This window comes from Chaetura pelagica, unplaced genomic scaffold (assembly GCF_000747805.2).
Source record: "Chaetura pelagica isolate M959 unplaced genomic scaffold, ChaPel_1.0 scaffold59, whole genome shotgun sequence".
Taxonomy (NCBI): Eukaryota; Metazoa; Chordata; class Aves; order Apodiformes; family Apodidae; genus Chaetura; species Chaetura pelagica.
Window position 1 is genome coordinate 383,198 of NW_009954416.1, and position 11,539 is coordinate 394,736.

Genomic DNA, 11,539 nt, shown 5'->3' on the forward strand with positions numbered 1-11,539 from the left:
GGGACTACTAACACCACCGTTTAATGTGGTTCTACAGACCTCCTGGAGACCACATAGCATGTTTTGGCTGACCATAAGCATATGCTGACTAGATGGAAAGAGCAACTTCACATGGTATAGATTGCACCTTCCTTTAAATAATACCATAATAGAAATAGGACACTAGACTTGCCAAACCACAGGTCTGCCCCATCATGTTAGTTCTTATATTCCTATTCACCCATCCAGACTGGTCTGGTAAAGGTTTTCGTGCTCTAGCTCAAATTCTGAGGCTAAGTAATGTCTGAAAAAAAATTCTTCCATATTTTTCTTAGTTTTGTCATTAGTTTTGTCTTCTTTTTTTTTCTTTTGATGGGGTAAAAGAGATAGTTACAGTATTTGTTATCAAAATAATTTTCATGCTAATTTTTCAACCCTATAAGAGACTGCATAATGTTTAATAATAGATACAGGTTAAAATTTCACAGGAATAGATCCAATGATGCACTTTAGTGATAGTGCAGAATAATATGAGCAGACACTCAGGTTTCATGAAATTACTCAGGACATTCAGTGAGATGCAAATGGGCCATAATATACTTTGAAATGAAGTTGAGATGTCATGAAATGTCTCTTCAATAAAAGACATGGCATTGCCCTGATGCATATCACTAGCTAATACATACTCTCTCTCTGGAATGCCACAAGAGATAAAGCTTTCATCTTACCTGTGTAAATTATCTGAGAGTTTTCAGGTGATGTCAGTGCATAATTTTTATTTCCTCTCTGCACAACAACCTTTGCATGAGTGTGGCAGTTCTTTTAAGTTTCTGCAGCTCTCTGGTGCTTGGTTTTGTTCTTTAATTTGCTGTACTGTTCTTGCAGAACATGTTTCTTCTAATGCCAGCGATAGTGAAAGTAGCTACAGTAAGTTACTGCTTTCATTAGTCCTTTTACTTTGCATTGCTTGTTCTGTTTGTTCCTTTTATTTTGTTTCTATCCTTGCTACTCTTTTGTTGACGTTAAAAAGGCATTTGGAGCAAATGGCTTGGAATTCAAATTTACAACCACATCTTGAGTGCAAAGCTATAAAAGAAAACTGGCAACCTTTAGAAGGAAAGGGAGGAAAGTTGCTATTTGGGATGTATTCTGGGACATAAAATCAAACCTGGCTTTGGATAGCCTGTGACAGCCAGAATTAGGTGGTTTAGTGATTAAAAGTTTCTTTCAGGAGAGGAGGGGCAGTTTCTTCATAATCTTTTAAGAGTAAACTTACTCCACAGTTATAGGAGAGGATGCAAAAGGCATCCTCTTGACAAGGTCACTGCTTTTACTTCTATTTCTGCATGCTTATATGAAGGGCTAATAAATAGTCACCAAATATTTGTTGAGTCCCTAATTTTGGCAGTGTAGGTTTCTTAATGCATATTGAAGTCTTTAAAAAAAAAAAGGTAAGATAGACCTTCACCCCTTAGACACTGCCACTGAATGTCACTGCTTCCCTGTAAGTGGAGGCCCCAGCCCTGCAACCTGATCTGATAGGAATTACAGACTCCATGGCGTCATATAGCAAGGCATATTGTACATTCTGGATGATTATTAGTAATACCCAAAAATGTAACCTAAAAATGTAACTATTTACTGGAAGTGTTGAAAAGCAAAAGAAAACAGCATTAAATTAATAGCTTTAAGTGTAATAAAAGGTAATTAAAATCAAAGATTGCTTGCTCAATCACCCAGTTGTTTAATTTTTTTCAAGCCATTTGCCTAGCAAATCAAGTTTTCCACCAGTCACTCAGCACTTGTGCTAAGCACCCACATACATTCAGGTAATCATTGGTATCATACCTCGTATTTACTAGTCTTGAACTAGTGAATAGCAGTTGAGCTCTGTTAATAACCACTGGTTTGTTTCAGGAAAGCAGCTAATCTTATGCAATTCAGAAATGGTAAATTAGTTTGTATTCTCTTGTACTGCAAAGGTTTCCTTGGAAAGCAATTGCCAGAGTCACAAGAAAACAGTAGGTGCTCTTGAACTGCCAAGATCCAACTCTGAACCTCTTTATTTTTAATGTGTCCTCTGCTGAGGAGGAGAGGAGGATTTTATGTTTGAAATATAAGATGCTCTTTCCCCAGACTGATTTTGCAATTAGGAATGAGTCAATAGATTAAATTTTCAAAAGTTTGCATGAGTCAGATCTCCTCCAGGTGTGGTTATTTCAGGGTGAGCTCAGGGTAAAAGCTTAGAGGAGAATCTAGTCTGGTGCCTGAGCATATCCTATGACTGATGCAATATCCCAAACAGGAGACTTTAACAGGGGTGCCCAGTTCCAGCCAAATATCCAGGGCAGAGGCACAATGGCTGGTTCCCAAATTTCATCATATGACAGGTCAGATAGACAGCTCCTTGTTGGCTGTGCAATAGCTTGGAGCAAAGTATATGTTTAGAGGTGCAAGTAAGGGGATAGAAACGGTTTGAGGAAGTTAATTGGGACATAGATCTTGAAAGGAAAAGCAGTGTTGGGGTAACAACTGCCCATGGCAGGCACTCTCCTTCTAGAGTGGTTTCCATCTGGCCACGCTCCTGTCTCACCCCAGAAGCATCCAGCCTACATTCTGTTGGCTGGAGATCCCCACACATTACTGGTGTGACCCATCCCTGCTGCCTAATGGAGAAGATGCAAGCAGGGCTTCCTTCCCTGCCCGTGGGAGAGCTATGTCAGTTAGGAGCAGAGGAAGCCAATCTTATGTTATCCCAAATGAAACTGGCTTTAAAATCCAGGACCTGGTGCCCAAAAGCACTAATTCCGTTTGCTAAGGATTCATTGATGTGTGCTGACATGACATTTCACCCTGGGCAACTAGCAGTTTTGGTTACCAGCTGGGAATCAGTTTCAGATGGCCAGGATGGCATACCAGCTCTAACCTGACTGCATGTTCACTTACTACATGACCACCATATATCAGTGTATCTCCTGTGGGGACTTCATGCTCTCCTGATTCCATCTGGTTACAATCTGGATCTCCAGGCTACCCTACATCAACAGTAGGTTCCATCACACAGCTCATTGCAGCTAATCTCACCTAGAAAAATTATTACTCAGAACAGAAAAGATTCAGAGACAGGAGAGCGAGAGATGGGTGGTCAGAGAGAGCAGTCAACAAATTGTGAGAGCATGGAGAGAAGAGACATGAGGCCTTACTGAGTTGTCTTATTTCACTGCAATTCTGACCATGGGGGATTTCTGAGAGAGGACACTGCACAGTAGAAGCCTCAGTACCCCTTGTACTAGTCTGTGAACATCTCCTAAAGATATATTCCTCACTGCCTTCTAACTTAATAATTCCTAATAAAGAGGAAAAAATAATAGGTGCTCAGGGTAAGGCTTATCCCTGGTAGATTAAGGTAACATAACATTTCTGCTCTTCTTGCTTGCTTCTGGATAGCTGGGCATAGGGTCCAATGTCAGTCATGGCCACAGTACCAAGCTTTTCTTAACTCCACCTGCAGCCAGCCATGTTGCAAAACTGTTCATTGTGATGCAGTGCACAGGAGAAATGGGGCATACGAAGAGGAGAAAAAAAAGTGAAGCTGAAAAAGTAATGGGGAGAAACAGGAAAGTGCTGGAGAGCTCAAGGGTTTTGCACGGGGTTGTGTCCCACTGCGAAGCACTAGAACAGGCTGCCCATGGAACTGGTGGAGTCACCAGCCCTGGAGGTATTTAAAAGATGTGTAGATGTGGTGCAGAGGGACATGGTTTAGTAGTGGACTTGGCAGAGTTAGGTTAATGGTTGGACTTTATGATGTTAAAGGTCTTTTCCAACCAAACTGATTCTTGGTTCAGTGATTCTGTGAAATCAGCAATTCACACCTTGGCCAGCACAAAAAACAAACAAACAAAAAAAAAAGGTGTGGGTAAGAAATGACTGGAAGTGCCACATGTTCTCCTGCAGATGTTCATATTTGTCCCTATAAAAACAGGCCATTGGGAGTCCAGAGTGAGGTGTTCTGCATTTATTCTCGTGGGTCTCTGGCAATTGCTTGAACGTGTTTCTCTAACTTTTGCTTCTCATGATGAGCATTTAGTGAAAAGTAGCTCGTGTCAAAACCTGTACTACTTGATCATTCCTAGAACCATTCCAAACCAAGGTGCAACTACACAAAATCATGTTAAAGGCTTCTGAGAGCTGTCCAGGCTATGCCCTGGACAGTGATTATTAGATTCACTACAAACTGACTAGGCTTTTCCTAGGAGATGCTTTGATTTATTCAGAAAAATGTATTGCTTTAAAAATTTAAGTATTTGTCCAAAGTATTGCATGGGCATGAGGATTAACAAAATCACCTTTGCTTAAGGTTAACAAAACCTTTGCTTAGGGTTAACAAAATTGCAGAAGCTGATACCTTTTATTTCAAAATAACAATATAATTGGAAACCCTCCTATGTGATCCCAAGAGAAAATTCTTTGACCATTTCTCAGCAACAAGGCTGTTCCAGATAGTAAACCTGATTTCTTCTGCCAGTGCTCTCAACACTGGGTTTGTATCGTGCAAAAGTGCTGGAGCCAGCAGTGGGATTTTCTTTATCCCACAGATAACCTTCAGCTCCATTAACTTCAGGGGGACCCACAAACACATTTGATAGCAGAATCTAGCCCTTTATTCAAAACAAAACAAAACAAAACCAATCCGCAACTAAAATTCACTTTTGAACCAGGAATTAAAAGGGGCTGAGCTGCCCCAAAGCTGCTGCATTGCACTGGCCATGCTAATAGGAAGGCTATAACTATGTTAGTTGATTTTCCCCTGTTCTCAGCAGTAAATCCAGGTTTGCAGAGTGATACATAAAGTCCTGGTCTAGTAGAAAGTAAAGTTGTTCTTTTTGTGATGAGGATACATGCAGCCAACTTCAACTTGTCCCTGAACCAGCTAATCAAACCATGATTGAAATTTTATTTTGAGCTCTGTAACATAAAATGTTCTGATTTCTTTGTCAAACCAAGCTTGTAAGAACATATTTTTTACCCTGGACTCATCAGTTTGTATTTTGCAAGGCATGATTTTCATAATGGCCATGAATTTCAAGTCTCTCTATTGCATATGTGTTGTAACGCTCTTCACGTAGTTCAGTAAAGGTTTTTACAGCTGTCATCAAAATTATACACACATTACCACATCTATTTAGCCTAATTGCATAACTGGTTGTGATTACACCGATTATCCAGAGAGGCAATCCATGACTAAAAGTTAAAAGTATGGAAAATTGTTAGAAACAAAACTTCTTCCTCTCTGCCAGCAAGTCCCTCTTGTAGTGAGATTTGAAGACTCAGAACAAGGTTAAAGGAGTCCTGATTATTCTGTTAGTCCACTGATCAACTGGGACACTTACTTTGGCTCTTACACTCCACAAGGATCACTATTTTGCTCAGACACACTCAAATTGGCACAAATATTAAAGTTTCATTTTATGCCCTCACAAGCTTTATTGATGCACTTATAGTGCCCGTTGACCACCTTTTCAGTCATAAGCTCATTCTCAGGCTACTGATGGTCTTCTTATGTGTTGGATTTCCAGTCTCTCAAAGTTATTAATGTATTTCCAAAAATAATGTGTTTACTTATGTAAACAAAGGTCCAGGAAAGAGAAGCTAGGATATTGACTGTCCAGTACAGTCTGTGCAGATGAAAGAAAACAAGAAACCAGTTTCTCCAATATCTTGCAAGTACAACTCAATTAATCCATACACTAGCCCAAAAACCTCAGTGGATGATGACAGAAAAATTAGCCTTCTTTCATTCTAGATCCAGCTGAGCAACAAAAGTCAGGCAAAAGCTCAAAAAATTAGTTTGGCTCTCTCACATGTGTATTGATGGTAACCATCACCATTAGTCCAGAAGTGTTAATGACCCAAAAATTCTCTTTGATTTTTCTAAAGTCATAAATAATTTTTAGCTGCCTTCGTAAGTACTACATTTTTGGTTTTCACTGCCTTAAAACCCCTTTACTTTTTTTGTTCACAGCCAGTACTAGGATGCCAAAATCTATGGATACCCACTATGATGAGGGTGGGTGTTTGGTTACGTGGTGGCTGCACCACAGCAACTCAAAGCAGCTCTTCTGTCCTGTCACTCACATGCTGGGTGCAGTTACACCAGCACAGTGGGAAAGCTCTGGCAAAGCAACAGGACATGGGACCTCTTTCTGGGTTGCACAAAAAATGCCTGATATCTGCCAGGTCTGCACTGAAAGGGGTTTTGAGGCTTTCACAGACTCTCTGCCATCTAATCAGTAAAGGAAAACAGAGACAAGACCTTAAAACCATTTTAGAGCTACCCCTCTGAAACACTATAAAACCCTTTAAGAAGATGAAACTAGTAGTCCTTATGAAACTCATCTGACCAGACAGGACCTCTCTGCCCAAATTAAAGAGGCTACAAGTCGTAACAAACTCCAGATTTTTCTTCTCTTCCCAAGCATGAGAAACACCAGGTTGGATGGGGCTTTGAGCAACCTAGTCTAGTGGGAGGTGTCCCTGCACATGGCAGGGGGGTTGGAACAAGATGATCATCAAGGCCCCTTCCAACCCAAACCATTCTGTGATTCTATGAAATCACTAACAGGCAAACCAAGAAAAAAGGAGGCAGAACCATAGCAATCCTGGGAAAGTGAAAGCCCTCCAATAATTTTACTGATAAGTAAATTACATTTAGGAAAGTTTTATTTTTCTTTCTTCCATGCCTTTTTTTTTTTTTTCTTTTTTTCTTTCTTTGACTTGATGGAATTTTACTGAAGAACAAGGACCATGCCAAAATCCTACAGAAAGGGCTTTTTTTTGCCTTTTTTCTTTTTCTGTTTTGTCTCTTAAATTTCACAAATACTTTCCAAATCAATATAGCTAACCTGTACTAATGAAGGTGTTAATGTGGGTGTTAAACAAGGCTTCATCAAATGATAAATAAGACGATACATCTCACACCTCAAAGCCATCCCAAGGTTATAGCAATCCAGTTATTGACTGACTCTAGAGCTCTTCATTATACTTAATACTTTATGGACTACTTCAAAACCATGCATTACTAACTGAGTAGAGATCATTAAAGAATACCATCTGGTCCAGTTAACAAGCCTATTAGCCTCTGAAGACTTAAGGGATTTTGCCTGGAAGGATTTTATTCACTTAGAAACTTGAGCTTCCTGAGGCCCTTTTCCAGAAGAGTGAAGCAATGGAATGGTGCAGCTTTTCCCCACACTCCCTCTCCAGGTTGAGTCTGAAACTCAGAGCTGAAGAGCCTTCACTTCAGGCAGATGTCTGTCTTAAGACCCTGTGTATCACAGTCAGGCTCCAAGTTTCTCCTTTCTTCCTGTAACCCTTTCCAATGGCTTAACCTTCAGCAAAATTTGAGCAGGCTGGGGATTTTTAATTCTGCCTTCAGTCTGGCCACAGTTTCACAAGACTTCTCTGAAACGAGAAGCTTGTTTGTATCCCAAGCCCATCCCCTACGGATAGTGTGGTTATAACAGCTTTAGCATGTGGACATCTCTGCCAGAGACTGGGCAAAACAGGACGTAAAATCTGTGCTGGCTTATTTGTGCTGGTTATAATTGTGTGCCAAAGCCAAATACTAGACATTTTTTAACAGTAGTGTTGAGCTATTGGTGATTTTCCTTCAGCTGTTTGTCACTTTCACTCCCATGGGGTTCTACTGTTTAAATGCAGATATCTGCATCTGACCTTGCTGTTTAAATGCCCCTGTGGAACAATAGAGACAAACAGGTCCTTCTGACTTTTTCTTTCATCCCAAAGTAGATATCTAAAATAGGTCAAATGACTCAATCTTGGAGTAAGCACTTGCCTACTTTTAGGCACCCATTGACTTTAAAGAGTGCCCAGGGACTCACACAGACATCAGCACTCATGATACAGGTTTCTGAAATTAGATTGAATTAATCCCCTTCTGCAGATCTGTATGCCATTGAAACAGGTATTTTCAAGTTTAGGATCGTATTTGTACAAATAAACTCCTCTCCACATGCAGAGTATGTGATGGCTTCAACACCCACCCCAGGACTGACTTTCTCAGGTGTGGAAAAGCATTGCTTTGGCCTCCAGGGCTGGAGGGCAGGCAGTGCAGGAGATGCTCATCCAGCCTGGAGAGCGAATGGTTTTCTCTCCAGGGGAATGGAGCATCCTGAGTTTTATACCACCCCAAAAAGTCCAAGAGAAACTTAAGGGAAAACAATACATCTGATGCATGACACCTAGTGTAACGATCATTCTAGGTTTTTTACTTTGCAAAATGCCATAGTTATGCAAGTGATGACAATGCCCAATATTTGCAGATAGAGAAGAAAATCCGTTATCCACACTCTTCATATGTTATGTTGCCTTGTCCTCAAAAGCTGCCTAATTGCTTCCTTTTATTAAAAATGATATTTTCTCCTTTGCTGCTTCAGCACAGTGGCTAGGTTAGTGCTGACCCTGTCCTCTCTCTCTCTAACACATCACTGCATTTTTAATTTGCTTTTTCAGTCATTGTCCTTAATTACAACATTGCTTTTACTTGAAAATCTTTCTTACACGTTTTTCTCATCTGTCTAGATAATATATCACAAAGTATCTTCCAACATAGTAGATCCATAGTGTGGGAGTCAGCTTAAGACTGAAGCACAAAAAGTTTTGTACCTACTTGGGAGATGGGCATTGCACCCAGTATATCCCTTGTTCATAGAGTTAATGGAGCCTTGAGAGTGATTCAGACTGCAGTCGGACCCCTTCAGGGTGAGCTGTAGCCCCTCATAAGTTCTACCTACCTCACCCATCAGGTGTCAGGCAGCACTTCCCCTGTTTCTGCACACTTTGGTTTGGCAGGAGCCCACCAGAACAATGTGATGCAGACTGACGTGTGTGCAAGCAGAAGAAATTGAGGCAATCCTGTCTATTTTATAAAGCCCTGGTTCTCCTTATGGCAATCTTTCTTCTGCAGTATCTACTTTATTTGCAAAATCTCTCCTGTAGATCTTCTCAGAGATAAGTGCTGAATGGAGTAAAAATAAAATCATCATTTTAAACACTGCTAAGCCTAAGTCATATTTAGAACCTGCCAGAGCCCTTATGTGCTACCAAGTATGTGACAGTGACCTAGAAAAAGACATGTCCAGGAATTATTAATGCAGTAGGTTGAAGAATCCTTTCCCCTCTCCTCTTGCAATCTTGTAGAGGAGAGGACAGTGATACATTGGGGCTGTACATCTGCACCAAAGTCATGGTCCATATAGTGCCACTTATTTCCCATGGCAAATTTCTCTGCTTTTAAATGTCACCATCAGGAAACAGCACTGTCCTAACAGGAGGGGAGGGAGGATAAGTGTGTACAATATAATGCTGTGAGATTTGTCTTCAGGGAAAGGATAAGAGTCAGAAAATAGTTCACAGCTGGATGCCATGCTGTGAATAAACTAGGCTATGGAGGTTATGGCCAGAAGAATGATTAACCAAAATGTATCTGTTTTGAGGATAAAAATTGCTCAATTTAGGTAGCCTGTGGATTTTCCCTGCAGCTGCATGTTAGGACCCTAACAATTGGGCAAGCAAAAGAATTGCACATGAAATTTCTACTCTATCCTTGTAAACAGCCTTGCTATCAAATCAATAAATGAAGCCTTATTGCCCAACATTGAAAAAACCCAATTTCCAGATGAAACATCTGGCAGGGGAGGGAGGGGAAGAAAAAAAGTGGTCTCCACATTTTCAAGCTATGAGAGACTTTGGAATGGTTCAGGTGAGAGCGTTACCAGAGAGGAGTGTTGAACCCAGTCTGTCTCTATGTGAAGCATTTTATCAAGCTTTAGTACTTGATGTCTGATTTGTCAGCTTCATTCTCTCCTCTTTCTTCTCTCATCAGGAGGCCAAGAAGACTGCATCCTTTCTTATGAACCTGTCACCAGACAGGAAAGTAAGTTCCATCTGCTTTTCTGACACTGTTCCATATATTTTTCATTTCACATTTGGGGGCCAACAGAGCAGTAAGCCTTGCTGTGCCAGCCCCAGATTCTCTATGGCTCCATTTCCTTGGCCACTCAGTCTATCACATACAAAAGAAGTTATGTGGGGGTGTCCCTTGCTAGCCCCCACTTCCTAACTTTCTCAAGGGTCTCCCCAGCATGCTCTCATGGCTTTTACTAAGAAGTACATTAATTAGTCTACCAAATATTGATGCAGATTTTCTAGATTTACTGCAATATTATTACATGGGAAGCCTTTTTAATTTTCCTTCTCATGTGATATGTGCCTCCATCTGGGGTAGATGAACCTATGGGAAGGCAACAGAAAATGGGAGCACTCCTGATTTAATGGGGGATGCACTCGCATAACTGAGGAGAAAAATATCCTACAGTCTCCTTTCCATGCCTCATGAGCAAGTCCATCTGCAAGCATTCAGGAGTGACCTTCTTGCGTGATAGCAAATATTTATAGCTCCACATTCTTGTCTTAACTCTATGTGCATGCACCATCACAGAGCTCTGCAAATGTGTGGTATTTGTTCCATTTTCCTTATCCATGCCAACAGATACATTATTCATCAATAAACTGCATGCCTAAGTTTTCACTTCATGCATAAAACAAACACTGGTCAGTTCATCTTTGGGAAGATATACTGTTATTGCCAATAAGATCAGTAAAATGTGCCTTTATTTTTGTTGTTCAGTTAATTACACCAGGCCAGTTATTATTCTGGGTCCTATGAAAGATCGGATCAACGATGATTTGATATCTGAATTCCCTGATAAGTTTGGGTCATGTGTACCACGTAAGTATGATTTTAATCCTTGTTCTGCAGCTGAGGAAGTGGTATCCCTTGGTGCCACAGATTAAGTGGATTGCTGTGAAAGCAGTATCCTTGAACTCTATGTGTTTGAGTTTCTCTAAGGCCATTTTTCTATTGGGAAAAAAAGGGACAAACAAAAAAAGATTGTGAAGGTCTGAAAAGAATATCTCAAAACAATTGTCTCAAAAACTGTAGCATTTTTTTTTTAAACAAGAAACCTTCCTTTTTTAAAAGGGAGGCAGGGGAGGTTCATATTGGATATTAGGAAGAGTTTCTGTACTGAAGTAGTGGTCAGGCACTGGAACAGCCTGGCCAGGGAGGTGATTGAGTCACCATCCTTGGAGGTGTTCAAGAAACATGTAGTAAAATGTAAAATGTTTCAACTCATCACAGCATCCATCAATAAAAATACAGAGTAATCTGTGATTTGTGTGAGATCTAGACTGTTTAATCTGAAAGCAATATTGGACCACGAATTAAGCAGTGTTTACATCTTGGATCATTAGAGTTTGCTGAGTGTTTATTTCAGGCCCTAATTACAGTCTCTCTTCATTTTAAACTGTTGTCTCTGCAAATATACCAGCTTAAAACTGCTAGAGATGAGATCAGAATCAGTCTTATAATTAAGGCTAAATTAGTTTGATGAGATTGTGGTTCATTTTGTCCCTGTAATAGGATTAGATTTATAATCTGGAATGCATTTTGTATTTGGAAAATGTGTGTGATCCTGCT

At 40.3% G+C, this 11,539-nt stretch overlaps 1 protein-coding gene across 1 annotated transcript in view; it reads left to right on the top strand.

Moving 5' to 3' along the window:
• The window catches only part of DLG2 (discs, large homolog 2 (Drosophila)), a 124,690-nt gene that overhangs the window by 106,025 nt on the left and 7,126 nt on the right, over positions 1-11,539 (top strand). Inside the window, exons 6-7 of the mRNA XM_010004403.1 lie at positions 9,884-9,934; positions 10,688-10,789. Of these exons, the coding sequence (XP_010002705.1) occupies positions 9,884-9,934; positions 10,688-10,789 (153 nt within the window). The remainder of the gene's footprint in view (positions 1-9,883; positions 9,935-10,687; positions 10,790-11,539) is intronic.